Genomic DNA, 20046 nt, shown 5'->3' with positions numbered 1-20046 from the left:
GAATGAACAACAGTAATACCTTTGGAAGCATTTGTGATGTCCTAGGAGATGGTAGCGCTTCGAGGGAGGAGTCCAAGTCGATGAGTTTTGCGGTGGGTACCTGCCCGGCAGGTACTCCCAAGCCCAGGCTGCTCACACTTTTACCTGTAAATTATGGAATTCTTAAACTGAGTACTTGTAAGTTACAATCATATTGTCTGTTTGAGTATAATATGCACATATTTTTCTTGGCCTTCGAGGACGCCGCACACGCTGACATTAACATATAAGCTACATTCACACCGTAATGAAAAAAAGTCACGCTCAAACTCGTTAGTTCTTTTGGTCATTGCAACCTCACCGTCCTTGTGAGCTAAGGATGGGGGGGTTTGGGGGAGCCTATATGTCTATCTACTGAGTCATCAGCAGCCACTGCCTGGGCCTCCTTGGTTCTAGCCTGGGTGGAGAGGGGGCTTGGGCACTGATCATATGTATATATAGTCAATCTCTAGGGTATTGTCCTACTCAATAGGGTACTGACACTGTCCCTTGACTCTTCCATTCATGAGCAGCCCTTAAACCTTAACCCTTTTACCCCCAGGCTATTTGGAAATTTCCAACCCTTAACCCCCAGGGGTTATTTTTTTTTCAGGTACATTTTGCAATATATTTTTTTAAAATTGCTCTAACAGAATTAAATTTTTGTCATAGAGAAGTCAGGTTGGTCTTATTCTCTTGGAAAATGCCTGAAGTTTCTCAAAAAATTATAAAAAATATGCAAAAAAAATGTAAATAGCAGTTTTTTGCAAGGACGTACCGGTACGTCCATGGGGGTAAAGGGATGAGTTTTGTGAAACGTACCACTACGTCCTTTGGGGGTAAAAGGGTTAATACCTTTAATGCATCAAGGTAAATCACAAGGAATGTTAAGCACGGACCATTGGGTATGCTAAATACAATTCAGGCACGATCATTGCCCATATAGCCATAGCCTCTGCACTGTGCATGGCATTCCTCTGTCTTGGGTTTAGATTCTCTTGTTTGAGGGGTCACTCAGACACATTATTCTATCGCATTTCTCTTCCTCTGTTTTTATTTTTTGAAGTTTTAATAGCTAATATTTGAAAAATTTAATTTAATGTTGTTACTGTTCTTAAAATATTCTACAATGTTTACTACTTCTCTTGTCTATTTATTCCCTTGATTCCTTTCCTCACTGGGCTATTTAGCCCTGTTGGGGCCCTTTGGCCTATAGCATCTTGCTTTTCCAGCTAGGGTTGTAGTTTACCTTGCAATAATTATAATATAGACTATCAGTGCTGCAGACAGCTGCATGGAAAGGTTAAAAGTTTGTATTATGAATAGGAACAAATAAATCACCATTCTACAATAATCCAACCACTTCATGATTGCAATATACAATGACTGTAAGTACAATGAAGGAAACTATCACATGCATCTCAACTCAAAATAAATTGTAATTTACTGTACAGGAAAAATTCCATTTTAAATATAATCAAAGGTCTTAACCAGGCAAATAAGGTCAGGTAAAGGTTTCTTTTGTTGGCTAATAAATCTGATTTATAAGCTATATCTGTAGGTACATGAAAAGACATTTCACATGTACCAGTATTGTCATGATTATTATTATTGTATGTATCATTTACTGCATTATCATGATTACCATTATTGTACGTATTATGAACTGTATTATGTACTTTCAACCATTATTTCAGATGTTGCATATCATTAGATTAATTCCTGTAATGTTATTGATATGATATGGCAACATTTAGTCAGCATTGGCAACACTTATCTGTTGTGTTGCCATGATGCAGTCTGTTCGTCTTCGTCCCCTTAGCTAATAAGTTATCTTTCTTCGTGTCCCACGTATCTTATGTATTTACTCTAATAGACATTGAGAACCTACTTTTTAAGTTGTATCCTTGCCCCACCAATTAAGGTTAAGGAAGTTATCAACACGTACAATATCCAATACTGAAAATTCTCATTCTGTTGTACCAACACTAAATCCAGTACTTTTAATGTCTCTACATAAAAATCCAACTGAATGCCACATGGTACAAACCTGTGTCTGGTGTATCAGCACTACGAGAATACGACAACGGCGGAGCTACCTGGGGTCCGGGAGATTGAGACACTGTCACAGGGATATGAGAGGACCCTACGGTTATGCTGGGATGCTGAGATACATGCCCATTGGTGTGGTGATGAGGGTGGTGGAAGTGGTGGTGATGGTGATAACTGTTCCGATCACCCAAGTTGCCGTCGACTCCACACGAGTGCTGTTCATTGTTGGATTTCTCCTGGACTTGATGAGGCGCTGAAGCGGGATGGTGAGTTGTAGGTATTGACACTGGGGACGTAGAAGCTCCCCCAGTAGATGACTGACGGACTGGCAATGGTGGCCCAGTTGAAGACTGAAAAATCAAATACAGTAATGACATATTATTGGCTCTATTACAGAGAAGTTTCAGGTAAAAGAAATACAAAGAGCAACTGAAGCTGTTACAATAAGAAGAAATAAAAATTTTTTAACAGAGTAGTTTCAGCTACGAGAGATACAAAGAGAGGGTCAAGCCGTTACGGTGAGAAGAAATACAAAATCTTTGACAGAACATTAAAATTATCTAATTACCAATGTTCAGATACAAATCAATATCCAATATGCATAACAGAATATCTAATTAAAAATTCAATGCACTAACTCCTATACTTGATTGCACTGACATCAAACCAAGAAGAGTGGTATAAATTAATGTATACAGTATTAGGTGTTATCCATAAAACCTAGAGGAATAAATTGTTGAAACACAATTAACATCATGAAATTAAAATGGGGAAGTTAAGAGGTTCTTCAGGATTTTAATTCACTAGAACTAATCTTAAATGTAATTTGTATCTTTCCTAGCTATACAACCATGAAACCTTTAAAAAGGAGACATGTCTTCGGCGACGTTGGCATGCCCACCGAGTTGTCAACAAGGAACCTGGTTAATGACAGGTGGCAAGGGGGATTCCCACCCACCCACCTGTCAATGTGGTTAATGGTAACGACTCAATGGTAGCTCCAGCACCATAGACATACTTTAACACCATCTTAATGAACAAAAGGTTTGTATAAGCATAGGAATAAGCAATCTGCCAGGGAATATTTACCTGTCTTGGACTGGTTTCTGGCTGAATCTGCGGTTGTATTCGTTGCCGTAGAGTGAACAGCAAGTGCCGAACTGTTACTTCAACCCCTCCCACGTGCAACTGCCGAAACTGAAGAATCTGCCTCCAGGTTAGACCAAACTCACGCACTCCTTCACTAATCTTCTTGAGTACCTGAAAATATAACATCTTGTCTTAAAACCTAGACCTAACTAAGCAGGAATCTGATAAAATATCAACAATGTTTCTTTTTGTAGTAACTCCTACAATGACACTCAAATGAGGTTAAAATATATCTTTTCCTTCACACATGTAGGCTATGTTTTTTACTTTAAATCTTAAATTGATTAAAAAAAAATTGGGTCATACAGCACAACATTGAGGCCATAAGTAACAACTAACTCCCAGTTGCACTGAAGAAAATGTTAATAGGTTGCAGAGGAAATAAATTGGAATGGAGATAGAGTAGGACAAAAAATGAAGTGGGAATGGAGGTAAAGTAGGACAAAAAATGAAGTGGGAATGGAGGTAAAGTAGGACAAAAAATGAAGTGGGAATGGAGGTAAAGTAGGACAAAAAGAAAGTGGGAATGGAGGTAAAGTAGGACAAAAAGGAAGTGGGAATGGAGGTAAAGTAGGACAAAAAGGAAGTGGGAATGGAGGTAAAGTAGGACAAAAAGAAAGTGGGAATGGAGGTAAAGTAGGACAAAAAGGAAGTGGGAATGGAGGTAAAGTAGGACAAAAAGAAAGTGGGAATGGAGGTAAAGTAGGACAAAAAGGAAGTGGGAATGGAGGTAAAGTAGGACAAAAAGAAAGTGGGAATGGAGGTAAAGTAGGACAAAAAGGAAGTGGGAATGGAGGTAAAGTAGGACAAAAAGAAAGTGGGAATGGAGGTAAAGTAGGACAAAAAGAAAGCGGGAATGGAGGTAAAGAAGGACAAAAAGGAAGTGGGAATGGAGGTAAAGTAGGACAAAAAGGAAGTGGGAATGGAGGTAAAGTAGGACAAAAAGGAAGTGGGAATGGAGGTAAAGTAGGACAAAAAGAAAGTGGGAATGGAGGTAAAGTAGGACAAAAAGGAAGTGGGAATGGAGGTAAAGTAGGACAAAAAGGAAGTGGGAATGGAGGTAAAGTAGGACAAAAAGGAAGTGGGAATGGAGGTAAAGTAGGACAAAAAGAAAGTGGGAATGGAGGTAAAGTAGGACAAAAAGGAAGTGGGAATGGAGGTAAAGTAGGACAAAAAGAAAGTGGGAATGGAGGTAAAGTAGGACAAAAAGGAAGTGGGAATGGAGGTAAAGTAGGACAAAAAGAAAGTGGGAATGGAGGTAAAGTAGGACAAAAAGAAAGCGGGAATGGAGGTAAAGAAGGACAAAAAGGAAGTGGGAATGGAGGTAAAGTAGGACAAAAAGGAAGCGGGAATGGAGGTAAAGAAGGACAAAAAGGAAGTGGGAATGGAGGTAAAGTAGGACAAAAAGGAAGCGGGAATGGAGGTAAAGTAGGACAAAAAGGAAGTGGGAATGGAGGTAAAGTAGGACAAAAAGGAAGCGGGAATGGAGGTAAAGTAGGACAAAAAGGAAGTGGGAATGGAGGTAAAGTAGGATAAAAAGGAAGTGGGAATGGAGGTAAAGTAGGACAAAAAGGAAGTGGGAATGGAGGTAAAGAAGGACAAAAAGGAAGTGGGAATGGAGGTAAAGTAGGACAAAAAGGAAGTGGGAATGGAGGTAAAGAAGGACAAAAAGGAAGTGGGAATGGAGGTAAAGTAGGACAAAAAGAAAGTGGGAATGGAGGTAAAGTAGGCCAAAAGGAAGTGGGAATGGTGGTAAAGTAAGGCAAAAAGTCTGAACTGAGGAGCAGTAATTGAGAAGTATAAAAAAAAGTGTTAGCAGTTTGGAGCCACAAAAACACTCCAAAGACCCTTTAGAATTACTGAAGTGCATCTTATGCACAGCCGTACCTTACGGGACATAAACTCAGAAACGACCGTCTGAACATACCTGACACTCGCAGTATGCAATAAGACAATCAAGGGCAAGGCGTGAGATGAGGTCAGGATCCAGGACGCCTTCTAATACTAAGCAAGACGGGTCATTCTCTCCAGTATCGGCAGGATGACTTCCCCTCGGGCCGTATCCCATTAATGAAAGTACGCTTTCGGCTCCGCTAAGATGACGAGCAACTTGGTGTACCCAGAAACCACTATACAGCTATCAAGAAAAGGAAAAGAATTAACATTGAAACCTTAAACATTGATCAAAATTATTGTAAAGCATAAAAAAACACAATGTTGATAAAAGCAACACGATGTGACATAGAACTTACCTTGACTTCTCGATACTCCTTTCTCCACGGTTGTGCTATGAGGTTAGCCGCGTACTGGGCCAGTGCGTCAAAAGCACATGCGGCGCTATATGCACTAAAATCATTGATAGTGCTGATACTCTTCTCCAGAACATCAGATATTTGATGAAACATAAACTTATGATTATGGGGGGTGATTGCCAAGTAATCCATGATGACTCCTGTAGAACACGAGACAATTTTGTACATGAGAGAGAGAGAGAGAGAGAGAGAGAGAGAGAGAGAGAGAGAGAGAGAGAGAGAGAGAGAGAGAGAGAGAGAGATTTTGTACATTAATATATTGTATGTGCAAAAAAGAGAGAGAGAGAGAGAGAGAGAGAGAGAGAGAGAGAGAGAGAGAGAGAGAGAGAGAGAGAGAGAGAGAGAGAAATTTGTAAAATAATACAAATTATTTCTAACAATTAACTTGTTGTAAATAAACATTTTCAAGATAAAAGCTTCAATATATCAACATCAATAGGGAAACTACTGTACCATACTGTATACAATACACAGAAAATCAAACCATACACACACTTACGTTCCAACTTTACTCGTTGCTCCATTTTTGAGGTGTTATCTTCGGTTTCAATATAGCCCAAATGCAGGGTGTTCATTTCATCCATGAGTTCTTCATCCACCGACATAACAGGCCCGGACGAGAGGCCGCCAGCACCGACCCCTTGCCCGCTGGGCTGCTGAGGAGGCATCATCCCGGGGGGCATCCCGTACCCCATATTAGAGGGGTGTTGATGAGGAGGATGAGAGTGGGTATGGGCGAGTGCATGAGGAATCGGGGAGCTGAGGTATGGGTTCACATACACGGACGTCTGCGCGGGGTACATGGGCGAGGGCTGCGATAACATGGGCGAGGGATGGGTGAGCATGGCTGAGTTCCCAGACCCGACGGGCCCCGAGGTGCCTGTTGCAGAGGCACCTCCCGAATGGCCCGACAAGTTTTGATGGGCAGAATGACTTTGATGGGATGAGTGGGATGGGTGGGGCATGTGAGTCGGGGGAAATGCATGCATCCCATAGTTATGGGCCATAGCTGGGGGGAGGATGGGGGATGAAAAGAGGGGGGAGTGTACAGTAGGGGGATGGGGACCCCCCAAATGGGGAGGCAATGCCATGTGGTACATCGTCATGTGGTCACGCACTTAAGACCATCTGAAATTGAGAGAGATTAACCATTAGCACAATAAGATTACAGTACTACTGTATTACAATACGCTAATACTGTATACAGTAGCTTATACAGTACTGTATAACCCTACTGTATAGTTTATCTTTAATGTTCTGATTAGGATAAGATCAAATTAAAGAAGCTAACAATGGATGCTGAAAGTTCATATCAATAATTCACAGAAAAACCGTAGTAAACTTTTTACGAAAACAAACTCCTTTCCCCAACAACAATTAGTCAATTAAGAAATAAATCACTGTACTATGTTAAAATCATAACATCACTGCACTTTATATCACAATCATAATCAAACATAGTCAAGCCAACAAAAGCAAAATACACTACTGTTAAACTAATGTATCGGCAATACACAGAATGCTAAATAAATCACTACACATGAGAGGGAGTTCCATGGACAACTGTAATCAAAGCAGTTTACAGTAATGTAACTGCTGTCCTTAGAGAAATGTTTTACAGTAATGAATTCACTTTCGAATGAAGTCACACGACACACCACCTCTTTAGTCCGTTGCTAATGTTATTCTTCTTCAAAGGCAACCACATCAAAGACTTTATACACCTGTAAACAATAAACCCTTAACGACTAAAAGATGAAAGGTCATCAGTGCTCATCTATAAAACAGCTGTTTAAAAAAGAAAGATTATGCAAGTTCTGATTGACAAATCAATTACCTCAAATGATGCAATAATTTGCCTGGGAACAAATCCAATACGGGAATGAAATATATATTCTCTGTCACTTACAAAACTAAAAAAAAATTTACAAGGACATTATTTAGCGTACAATAACATATTAATCGTATACTAGTGTAAGTGAGTTGGACATATACCCAAATTAAATGAGTGTGGTAATCATTAAAAAAAATCTCAGACGTGAATATGACAAATTCGAAGATAATTTGTATTTTTCCTAACCATACAAACCTTAGCTATTTACAAAGGGTTTACTTTTAGCGCAGCTGAAATGACGAGCCAATAGTTTTTAACGAGGGTTAATTACCCCCGCGCTAGTTAGCGGGGGGTGGGGAAGGGTAGCTTGCTACCCCTCCCCCCTCCACACACCGGTGACTTGCTTCACTTCACTTAGAGGTAGGACTTGACTTGGGGGTCAGGGATGGCGGGCACATATGTGTAAATAGCTAAGGTTTGTATGGTTAGGAAAAATACAAATTATCTTCGAATTTGTCATTTGTTCCGTAACCGAAATACAAACCACGCTATTTACAAAGGGTGACTTACCCCTTAGGAAGGGTGGAAAGTCCCCAGCCTTACTGACTTCGGCTTGCCCGGGGGCTCGATCCCTTAGTGAGCAGCACTAGAGAGAGGGAGCCCCTGTACCTCACAGGTTCCTAGCATCGCTAGGAACGAGTGGCCTACATAAGTAGTGTGAGGAGGAGAGTGTGACTCGTCCTATGAAGTTGACCTTGAGACCTTCAGATAGGAATTCTAGGATAGGACGTTCCCCATACCACCTCGTCAGGGTATGGGAGACGCAACAGTATTAAGCTTAATACTAGGAGCACAAAGAAGCATGGGTTACCTGCAGAGGTCGAGGTCAGCTATGCGAGGACCAGGATGCTGCTTCCCCAAGAGAGGGGAGAATGAAGAAAGAAGTAAGGGTCAGACATACTCTTTCATTCACACAGACTAAGACCGGGTAACAACGCCCTCAACCTACTGCTACTTGTCCAAAAAGGAGCCTGAGGTTAGACCAGCTGTTGTGCAGCCACCACAGGGCCGATAGAGAACGTATCGAGGCTCCTGTGGGTCACGTCTTGCAGGTAGTGGGCTGTGAAGGTCGTTTGACGCTTCCAGACCCCCGCTTGAAGTACCTGCGTCACAGAGAAGTTTCTCTTGAAGGCCAGGGATGTAGCAATACCCCTGACATCGTGGGCCCGAGGGCGACGTGACGGAGGAGGGTCAGGATTCAGGGCATGGTGGATAACCCTTCGAATCCAAGCAGAGATGGTGTTCCTTGTGACCCTCCTCTTTGTCCTGCCTGTGCTCACAAACAAAGCTCGCACATGAGGACGGACTGCAGCCGTTCTCTTCAAGTAGTACCTCAGACACCTCACTGGGCATAGTAGCAGCTGGTCTGGGTCGTTTGTTACAGAACGGAGACTCGCGATCCTGAAAGAGTCGAACCGAGGATCCGGCACTCCAGGATTCTGAGTCTTGGCCACAAACTCAGGGACGAACCTGAACGTTACCTCCCCCCATCCCCTTGAATGGGCGATGTCGTACGAGAGACCATGAAGTTCACTAACTCGCTTGGCCGAGGCCAAGGCGAGTAGGAAAGCCGTCTTCCAAGACAGGTGGCGATCGGAGGCCTGGCGTAATGGCTCGAAGGGAGGTCTCTTGAGAGACCTGAGAACTCGAACCACGTTCCAAGGAGGGGGTCTCACTTCCGACTGGGGGCAGGTAAGCTCATAGCTACGTATGAGTAAAGAGAGTTCTAGCGATGAAGAAATATCCACGCCCTTCAATCTGAAGGCCAAGCTTAAGGCTGAGCGATAGCCTTTCACTGCCGAGACAGAAAGGCGCATTTCTTCTCGCAGATACACAAGGAAGTCCGCTATTGCTGGAATAGTGGCATCGAGTGGAGAGATACCCCTTCCACGACACCAACCACAAAAGACTCTCCACTTCGCTTGGTAGACTCCCTCAGAGGACCTTCGCAGGTGCCGAGACATTCTCTCCGCAACCTGTTGCGAAAAGCCTCTCTCCGCGAGGAGACGCTGGATAGTCTCCAGGCGTGAAGCCGAAGCGAGGCTACGGCCCTGTGAGGGACACCGGAGTGGGGTTGTCTGAGAAGCTCGTGTCGTGGAGGAAGCTCCCTTGGGAGTTCCGTCAGGAGTTGCAGAAGGTCCGGAAACCATTCCGCGTGATGCCATAGCGGAGCTACTAGAGTCATGGAACAGTTGACCGATAGTCTGGTCCTGTTGAGCACCCTTCTCATCAGACAGAATGGTGGGAAGGCGTACACGTCGATGTTGTCCCACCGTTGCTGGAAAGCATCTTGCCAGAGTGCCTTGGGGTCCGGGACTGGTGAGCAGTACAGGGGCAGCTTGAAGTTCAAGGCTGTCGCGAACAAGTCCACCGTCGGGGAACCCCACAAAGTCAGGACTTTGTTGGCTATCTGAGGATCCAAAGACCACTCGGTACTCACTATCTGCGAAGCCCTGCTCAGACTGTCGGCGAGCACATTCCTCTTGCCAGGAATGAAGCGAGCTGATAGTGTTATCGAGTGGGTTTCGGTCCACCTCAGAGTCTCTACTGCAAGATGGGATAGCTGTTGTGAAAAAGTGCCTCCCTGCTTGTTGATATAAGCCACTACCGTGGTGTTGTCGCTCATCACCACCACGGAGTGACCCGCCAGGAACCGTTGGAACTGTTGAAGGGCCAGAAAGACGGCCTTCAATTCTAGCAGGTTGATGTGTAGGCACTTTTCTGATTCTGACCAAAGGCCTGAGGCCCTCTGGTTCAGAACGTGCGCCCCCCACCCTTCTTTTGACGCGTCCGAAAACAGAGTCAATTCCGGGGGAAGGACGAGAAGACTCACTCCCTTTCGCAGGTTCTCGTCGGCCAGCCACCACCGCAAGTCCGTCTGTTCCAGAGACCCCATTGGGATCAGAGTGTCCGGGGAATCGGATCCTTGATTCCACCGGGACTTGAGCCGCCATTGAAGGGATCTCATCCTGAGGCGGCTGTTTGGAACCAGACGGGCCAGGGAGGATAGGTGGCCCAAGAGACGCAACCACGATTGGGCGGGGAGTTCTTTTCGCCTGAGGAAAGGTTCCGCCACCCTCCTCAGCCTTGCTATCCGGTCGTCTGATGGAAAGGCTTTGTGGAGATTGGTGTCTATTAGCATGCCTAGATAAACCAGTCGCTGGGACGGCTGCAGAGAGGACTTCTCGAGGTTTACCACGATCCCCAGATCCTGGCAAAGATCTAGAAGCCTGTCTCGGTGTCGAAGAAGGGTCGACTCCGAGTCTGCTAGGATCAGCCAATCGTCTAGGTAACGAAGGAGACGAATGCCGTTCCTGTGCGCCCAAGTCGAAATCAGGGTGAACACTCTGGTGAACACCTGAGGAGCTGTGGAGAGACCGAAACACAGCACCTTGAACTGGTAGATCTTGTTGTCTAGGCAGAATCTCAGGTACTTCCTGGAAGACGGATGGATTGGGATCTGGAAGTACGCGTCCTTTAGATCCAGTGTACACATGAAGTCTTGTGGTCTCACCGCAAGTCTGACTGTGTCTGCTGTCTCCATGCTGAACCGGGTTTGTTTGACAAACCTGTTCAGAGCCGAGAGATCGATGACGGGTCTCCAGTCTCCAGTAGCCTTCTTTACAAGAAAGAGTCGACTGAAGAAGCCTGGAGAGCCGTCCACGACCTCCTGGAGAGCACCCTTCTCGAACATGGTCTTGACTTCGGCCTGAAGGGCCAGCCCCTTTGCCGATCCCATGGCATAGGAGCTCAACGACACTGGATTCGCTGTCAGGGGAGGTTGAGATGACGTGAACGGGACGCGATAACCTTGGCCGATCACCGAGATCGTCCAAGCATCGGCCCCGAGATGTTGCCACCTGCGGACGCAACGCTGAAGGCATCCCCCCACAGGTGGACACGCAGGGGGACTGCCACCCCTAGGGCTTGCGGCCGCGGCCGCCACCCCTAGAAGTCTTGCCTCCCCTGGAGGACTTACCACCCCTCTTGACCTTGGCTGGAAAGGGCTGGGGCTTAGACACCACTTTCTTAGCTGCCGGTGCCTGTTTGGGAGCCTTACGAGGCTGTTGCTGCTGTTGTGGCGGGGCTGGAGGCTTATAGGGCCGAGTTGTAAGGGCCCTGTGGAGGAGGGAGTCCGTGCTGGATTTCCTCCACCTCTCAGCCGTTCGCTCCAAGTCTTGAGGCTCAAACAGGCTCTCCCCCAGGAGGGAGGCATGTCGGAGCCTACACACATCTACGGCGGGGACCTTCGGATGGAATCTCTCGGACACAGCATCGCGACGCTTCAACACCGAGTTGGCCCACAGGGTGGTAACCTGGTGCGCCAAGAACTCGATGGAGCGGGTGCCCGAGAGCAAGAAGGTCTCTAGGGCCTTCCTATTGGTCTCCTTGGACAAGTCCTCAGATCGCAATAGGATGCCCAGAGATCCTAACCAGAAGTCCAGCCACGAAGTGGACTGCATGGCACACTTAGCGACCTTCTCGTGGTTAAGGATCTCTGCCGCCGAGAACGACACCTGCCGGGCAGAGAGTTTCTCCAAGGGAACTCCCTTCGCCAGCTCCTCCACAGAGTGATGGAGCGGAAGAGCGAGGTTGTGCTCACCCAGGATCTCGAAATACCTCCTCTGCTGAAGGCGAGGAGGAGGGATGAGTTTGTTCCCGGCAGTGGAACGACTGGAGGAGGCAAGAAGTGCGAGCTGAGCATTGGCCCTAGCTCTGGCACTCTTCAGCCCCGAGACCAGGGCAGAGCTGCACTGGTCTTAGGGGCCTTCCGAACGTCGAACACTTCATCCAGAATTGTGTCTTTGCCTTCACGGGGGGGGATGACTGGATCCGTAAGACTGTTAAGTTGCCTTATCAGGCTTAGGACCTGCCAGAAGGCATGTTCGGACTCTTGCTGTTCTCCTCCCTGTGGGCTGGCAGCTAAGTCTCCTGCCCCAGGAATCTCTTCCTGGGGTGATACGTGGACATTCCCCTGGGTAGTCATGGGTTCCTGTCGAATCCTTGCAGAGGATTTAGGGATGGTCTTGGAATCCTTGGGCTCCCTCCTAGGAGGGATACAGGATCCCAACAACGAGGTTCGAGGGGCCCCTTCCTCACGAGACAATTCTCCTGCCTGAAGCGAAGTCTCCCCCCCTGGTGCCGGGGGGAAGACTACCGGTCCACTGGACTCACCTGAGGACGGAAAGGCCTCGTCCACGGGAGAAGGAGAGAGTACTCGTGCCGGAGAGGGGACCCTCGAGACCGACCTCTTGGGAACCAACTTCGCCCTGGGGGAAGTCACCACGAAGTCCACTCCTCTCTTTCTCTTCAGCGAAGGAGAGACAGCCGCTGGTTTGTTACCCTGGCCGGCGAGTGCTGGTTTCATAACCCTCACTAACGCCCGTGCCAGCGGACCAAACCAAGTCTGCTGCTCAAAGGACACAGAGTCCGAAATCCTCGCTAAGGTGAAAGGGATCGGGCGATCCTTTGGAGTGGACACGACGGTACCTGCCTGAAAAGAAGGTGGGGAAGAATGCTGTAATGACCTGTCCTCGTCCTGCAATACCAACCTGTGCTTGGATGGAGGTGATCCCGAGTGCCGTCTAGGAGCACGCGTCCCTGCTGCTACCACCGGCTGTGGAATTCGCCGCGAACTATGGTCGCGCGAGGGTGAACGGTCGCGCAAAGGCGAATGGTTGCGCGGGCGTACAGGCGAGCGGTCGCGCGGGCGCGCAGGCGAGCGGTCGCGCGGGCGCGCAGGCGAGCGATCGCGCGGGCGCGCAGGCGAGTGGGCGTGAGGGTGGGCAGGTAAAGGAACACGTGTCCGAGGCGACGAACGCAAGCGATGGCGCGACGGCGAGGGATCGTGCTGCCGCGTAGGTGAAGAAGATCGCTGGCGATAATGATCACGTGATGGTAAGCGATGGCGAGCAGCATGTGAAGGTGAATGATTGCGCGCCAGAGGGCGGTCGTTCAGGGTTGAGCGATGAGGAGCAGCATGCGTAAGCGGGCGATCGTTCAGGGTTGTGCGATGGCGAGCAGCATGCGTAGGTGAATGATCGCGTGAAAGGGTGCGATGGTGATCAGCATCCGCAGGAAGGCGATCGTTCAGGGTTGTGCGATGAGGAGCAGCATGCGTAAGCGGGCGATCGTGCATGGTTGTGCGATGGCGAGCAGCATGCGCAGGTGAATGATCGCGTGAAAGGGTGCGATGGTGATCAGCATCCGCAGGAGGGCGATCGTTCAGGGTATTGCGATGAGGAGCAGCATGCGAAAGCGGGCGATCGTGCAGGGTTGTGCGATGGCGAGCAGCATGCGTAAGCGGGCGATCGTGCAGGGTTGTGCGATGGTGATCAGCATCCGCAGGAGGGCGATCGTTCAGGGTATTGCGATGAGGAGCAGCATGCGTAAGCGGGCGATCATGCAGGTTCGTGCGATGGCGGGCAGCATGTGAAGGTGATCGCTGGCGAACTGGTGATCGCTGGCGAGCTGGTGATCGCTGGCGAGCTGGTGATCGCTGGCGAGCAGAAGGTCGACGCGTGTCCTGTGAGAGGATAGGTTCACGAGCAGGAACGGGAAGATCGCTGGCGCGTTGGCGAACATGTGTTTCTGACACACGATGGTGAGCAGGGAGTTCAGCAGGAACTAAAGGGTGGTCAGAGACCGCAGGGCGATGGTCCTCAAATGAGCGCTGACGCTCGGAAGAGAGCTGACGAGCAGGAGAGCGCTGGCGAGGGGGGCGAACCTCAGGAGAGAGCCGACGAGCAGGTGAGCGTCGGCGAGCAGGAGAGTCTTGGCGAGCAGGAGATCGTCGACGAGCAGGAGATCGCTGGCGAGCAGGAGAGCGCTTGTGCGCTGGCCCTGCTCGCGTAAGGGAAGAATCCCTTAGTCCCGAAGGGACCGTTGCCCGTCGGGTGACGAGTTCTCCAGAAGGCGAAGATCCGGCAGGAGATGGAGAGCGGTCCGCAGAGAGGTTCAAGGAGGGCGGAGTAGTCGGTTGAGGCTGACGAGGAGAGTCCCCCCCGGAGGACGAAGACCCAAAAAGGCGCCTCTTAGTCCCCCTGTAAGGGGAAGGGAGGCCCTTGTGGCGTAGAGGGCGGTGAGCCTTACGGCGGAGGCGGCCTCGGGGGAGATCGTCGGGACCATCGGTCCTCCGAAGGGGAGTCTCCTTCAAAACACTTCCCTCAGAAGGAAGCTGGGCAGCAGTCGAGACCGAAGGACTCACTTCCCCCTTCGAAGGATGCACGGAAGGAGGAGGAGAGCCTAGAGCACCATCACCAGCAACAGCACCTGCGTCGGAAGGCCCAGCCACGTCGGAGGCCTCTGTCACCACGACGTCGACAATAGACAGAGGGTCTACCTCCGCTACCACCGGCGACTGTTTAACAGCGGCCCCCAACGAGACAAGGTCAATAAGAGCGACCCTGGAGGGCAAGCCCTTAAGCCCCAGGGACGACCAAATCTGCAACAGATCATCACTGGATAAAGTATTATTATCAATAACCTCCCCCGGAGGAGGAGGGGGAACCGCCTCGCTATGGGAGGCGACGCCCTCTCCCCCCACCGAAGGTAGGGAAACAGAACAAGGGCCTGCGCTCCCACTCGGACGACTCTCCTTAGGAGGCGGACGAGGGGGAGCTTCGGAGGAGGTTTGGGCGGCGGAAGAAGAGTCCCGAGAACCTTCCTCCTTCAAGGCTAACCCCGGAGGAGAACGGTCTCTCTTGGACTTCTTCTTACGCCGACGGCCAAACCTCTCCCACTGGGAGGCAGACCACTCCCTACACTCACGGCACATGTTATCCTGGTCGCACCGTCGGCCCCGACATTGAGGGCAGAGGGTGTGAGGATCCGTACTCACGTCCGACATGAAAGTCCCACAAGGACGGCCGGCAACTCCAGGGCATGTCCGCATATTAAATAAAAGAAAATAACTGAAGGTCAACTTCCAACCAATCACACAAGCTGTAAAGAAAAAGAAGAAAATTAAAGGCTGTCAGCGAAGGCGATGAACAGACACGTCTGATCACCGCCGAGCCAAAAGTGAAGTGAAGCAAGTCACCGGTGTGTGGAGGGGGGAGGGGTAGCAAGCTACCCTTCCCCACCCCCCGCTAACTAGCGCGGGGGTAATTAACCCTCGTTAAAAACTATTGGCTCGTCATTTCAGCTGCGCTAAAAGTAAACCCTTTGTAAATAGCGTGGTTTGTATTTCGGTTACGGAACAAATGAACTTTAAATAAGTGATAATCTCCTTCTGAGTAAGCATAAGTAAAGAAACTTTGACAGGTAAGGTAAGAGGACGGGGCTCCTCCCCCTCACGGCCACCTGTCGCTCAAGTGCCCGTGAAACGATTCAACGGCCATCCAGCTTACACGCTGAAACATACTCCCTACTTAAAGGACAGTGGTTTGTAAACGCGTAGGAACAACTACAATTGATAGCCCGTCTCAAAAGATACCTATCACCATTTCAAACACTAACAAAATAAACTAAAATAATGTTCGTTACAAAGGTGAGATTTTACATGAACATGAACTCCTTTTACAAGATCCTCGACAGCAAGGATTTTTTCTATCATTCATAGGAACGTCTCTTCTATATGAAAAAAGAGAAAGTGTCTGGCTATATATATATAAATATATATTTCTTTCCTGTCCCACTAAGCGGTATTGCTGGACGTATACTGTAACTGTTCAGTCTTTCCCCATCCCTCGGGTAGGGGGGGAGAGAGAGTAATCATACCCTGCTGAGAGGGGGTACCCCAAGAGGTACACTCAGAAACCCTAATCTCCCACAAATTACCCAAACTGTCATGTTGTAGTTAGGAGAGGGGGAAGGGAGGGAAGGGTTGAGTCTGTGTGCGTGCACATCTGCATACATTCAAAATATTTAACCGTCATTTTTGATAGGTTTCATACACTATAGTCAATTTCTTTTAGCAATGCAGATTTGCACAGACTCGCAGCGGTGCCATTTTAGCTCGGAAAATTTTCCTGATCGCTGATTGGTTAGAATTATCTCGTCCAACCAATCAGCGATCAGGAAAATTTTCCGAGCTAAAAGGGCACCGCTGGGAGTCGGTGCAAATCTGCATCGCTAAAAGAAATTGACTATAGTATAAAACATTTATTAACTATTAATCTAACATATTCAAAACTCAAATCGACAAGCGTGAACACTTTACCTGTGTGCTAATTACTATCACAATTTTTATTACACTAAAAATAATGTGTTAAAAGGAAGTAGAGTCCAAGCTTTTGGAATTCCCTCTACCCCCAAAAATACAGGATATGAAAATATACAGCTTGACTTATCTAATATCAGCAATCACTGCTAATAAATATAATATACATGGCAGACTTAAGCACGGTGATAAGAAATCTAATGCAATTAATAATTCATCGCAAAAACTTTATTGCCTCAGTGAAAATATGGTTAAAGAAATTCAAAGAATAAATTACTAGTCTTAGCTTGGCATTTAAGTTACTACAGGACCACTGGGAATTTTAAATAGGTCCAGACAAAAATTCAATGCAACTAGCAGTAGTTCATTCCCCATTCCAAAGAAAATCTATCATAATCTACATACTAACAGACAGCCCTTAACTTAACCCTTTTACCCCCAGGCTATTTGGAACTTTCCAACCCTTAACCCCCAAGGGTTATTTTTTTTCAAGCACATTTTGCAGTATATTTTTTTAAAATTGCTCTAACAGCCTTAATTTTTGTCATAGAGAGGTCGGTTGGTCTCATTCTCTTGGAAAATGCCTGAAGTTTCTCAAAAAATTATCAAAAATATGCAAAAAAATAATGTAAATAGCAGTTTTTTGCAAGGACATACCCGTACGTCCATGGCGGTAAAGGGATGAGTTTTGTGAAACGTACCAGTAAGTCTTTTGGGGGTAAAAGGGTTAAACATTCAGAGATACAAACACAACTACAACGGAAGTCATTAATCTCAGATATTGTATCAGAAGTTCATAAAGAAATACAGTCCTGTAATAAAAAAATATCATACGACGACCACAAGGAGTGAGGGTCGACCTCTGGCTTAGATAGGAAAGCCCCACAAGATTTACCGGCCATAGGCCCGGGACAGCAACGGGGATGCTCCATAACGAACTAGCAAGGCACCGCGAGACACAGGAACACAGAGGGAAAGGGTAGGAAAGGGTATGGAATGAACACAATGGGACCGCGTGGGACACAAAGGGTCGCACTGGGTAAGGAGACCACGTCAAGATGTTATCCACGACGCGACCAGAAACTTACTGGTGACCGAGACCTGAACGAGCACGCTCTCTGACACCGGGTCGCCTCATGGCGCGTATCACTCCGCCAGAGGTTCCCCCGCATAGAAAACAGGAGTAGGGTAAACTACACAAAATTCTGGTCGGTTGGGAGGAGATCCCAGATACTCCTAAGAAAGTAATTTGAGGTAAGTACTCCGTGTTGGAACAAATATCACATAATTTAATGCAGTAAGATGAAATCTGCAATAAGAAAAGGGACTATTTGCTGAATTTTGCAGGTGAAAATCATAAGTTCGCGAGTTAGGTGAAGCTTACCGTAGACCAGGCATGGGCAAGTGTTCGTAAAGTGAGGGCCGCATTTACCTATATCCAAGTGAGAGAGAGCCACATGACAATACATACATTTATTTGGTTATATGACAGCAGTACCGGGGTCAGGGAGACCATTCAGCAATGGGTCTGAGAATCCGGAAGATACTGCACTGAAGACAATAACACTATTACACTATGACGTAAAAAGTTGATGTAAATTTTTTCAACCAAAGTAGAAATTCCAATTTGAAATGAAAAATCTCTTGTCCTTATTCTAGTACTTACGAGTTTCCTTCAGGATTAAAACTAACGATCTTCTTGAGAGTAATTAATCATGATAAAACGTTCGCACTTGATACTGTACCACTGTCACAACACAATAATATATTGCTCTGACTACTGCTTAGGTAACATACAATCATGAATGATAAAACATAGTTGCCATGTAACATTTATAGTAAATGAATTTTTTCACATTCAAAATGCAAATTTTCACGAAATATTTCTCATCCAGGTGTTCAGCCAACTTTGCACAAATAAGATATATATTTTGTAAAAAAAGCATATATTATGCACTATACTGTTAAGAACTCCAGTCATAATTAGTCAAGAAACTTCCCTTCATTACGCAATATAGCATCAAAACATCCTGTCCCAAGGGATGCCAACGATTATTTACCTGGTCATAATTAGACGCTTCATGTTCCATTTACAAATCTGACATGATGAATTCCTAATCATGCTAAAAAATTACTTTGAATATTCACTGTGATAATATAGCTCCTGAGAAACAAAAATAATTTGTCTATCCGTATGAATAAAGCAAGCCTAGCATATCAATTAGCAGATTAATGTTACCTTGGCAATGCATAGTAATATTGATGCAAAAAAAACCCTAATACCTTTGAATTGAGACTTTTCCTCAATCAATAATAACCACAAATCAAGAGAAAATAAAGTTTTACCAAAAGCCCATTTAGAAACAAGACACCTGATAATGAACAACTAAGATATAGCCCTTCACTTCTCAATCTAATTCCAATGCAAGTCTCTCTCCTTCTCCTGCCAGACCATATTAGATCACTTGGCTATTTCTCTTCTGCAATCATATCAGGGATCAAGACACTGAGTGATGCATAAAATTGTATTAGGGAGTAGAAGCTATGTACAGAGACAGGCAAGATATAGTAGAAGGCTCTATGAGTGTTTAAAGTGAATAATTCTGAAGGAATAATCTAAAACTAAAGGCATAAACTTTACAGTGATCAGTTTCAAAAGAATTTAAAATCATAAATGGTGGAAAGTGAAGAGTCTAGTGTCATGGTGTGATCAAGTATTATTTTTGAAAAATATAAAAAGAAAATTGTTAAATGTTATGATGCATTAGAGAGGAAGGTCACACTTACTACCTCCTGATGTACTTTCAACACATGGCATCCTTTTTTGGCAATATGAATAAGGTAAGACTCGCAATAATGTGCGCAAAACATTATGCATACTTTGTTATATAATGACAGTTGCATATTTTCTGAAAGTTCCACAATAAAACGACAAATGACACTAATAATCCAGTAGCTACTTTCCTCTTGGCAAGGGTAGAAGAGACTCTTTAGTTATGGAAAGCAACTCTTCTAGGAGAAGGGCACTCCATTATCAACTTTTGTTCTCTAGTCTTGGGTTGTTCCATAGCCTCTGTACCATGGTCTTCCACTGTCTTGGGGTAGAGTTCTCTTGCTTGAAGGATACATTTGGGCAGACTATTCTACCTTATTTCTCTTCATATTGTTATTTCAAAGTGTGTACAGTTTATATATGAAAGATTTATTTCAATGTTGTTATTACTCTTAAACTTCTCTTGTAGTCTATTTCCTTAGTGTTTCCTTTCCTCAATGGGTTATATTCCATGTTGGAGCCCTTGGGCTTATAGCATCAAGCTTTTCCAACTAGAGTTGCAGCTTTAGCCAGTAATAAAAATAATAACATTATCAATATTCAGACTAAAATTTCCCACTTAGTTCATCTATCAATTTGCAGAACAACTTTACCCCCATAACTGAATATCCAAAAGAAAAGAAAG

General features: G+C 46.2%; 2 protein-coding genes across 4 annotated transcripts in view; one reads left to right on the top strand and one right to left on the bottom strand.

Moving 5' to 3' along the window:
• tamo (PUB and ZnF_RBZ domain-containing protein tamozhennic) overlaps positions 1-20046 on the bottom strand; it is a 41222-nt gene that overhangs the window by 8516 nt on the left and 12660 nt on the right. For 2 of the 3 annotated variants that reach the window (XM_068361415.1, XM_068361417.1), the window contains exons 2-7: positions 6031-6659; positions 5472-5671; positions 5147-5356; positions 3160-3330; positions 2069-2420; positions 20-144 (exon numbers count right to left, since the gene is read on the bottom strand). In XM_068361415.1, the coding sequence (XP_068217516.1) occupies positions 20-144; positions 2069-2420; positions 3160-3330; positions 5147-5356; positions 5472-5671; positions 6031-6637 (1665 nt within the window). In that variant the 5' untranslated portion in view covers positions 6638-6659. Of the gene's footprint in view, positions 1-19; positions 145-2068; positions 2421-3159; positions 3331-5146; positions 5357-5471; positions 5672-6030; positions 6660-18254; positions 18389-20046 lie in introns of those variants that run through there. The other variant, XM_068361416.1, reaches the window with a different exon arrangement.
• LOC137629781 (uncharacterized) overlaps positions 19133-20046 on the top strand; it is a 32649-nt gene continuing 31735 nt past the window's right edge. The window contains exon 1 of the mRNA XM_068361414.1: positions 19133-19429. The gene's annotated coding sequence lies outside the window, so the exon portion shown is untranslated. The remainder of the gene's footprint in view (positions 19430-20046) is intronic.

The sequence above is a fragment of the Palaemon carinicauda genome, chromosome 37 (genome assembly GCF_036898095.1).
Source record: "Palaemon carinicauda isolate YSFRI2023 chromosome 37, ASM3689809v2, whole genome shotgun sequence".
Classification (NCBI taxonomy): Eukaryota; Metazoa; Arthropoda; class Malacostraca; order Decapoda; family Palaemonidae; genus Palaemon; species Palaemon carinicauda.
This window is presented reverse-complemented; position numbering and strand designations above follow the sequence as displayed.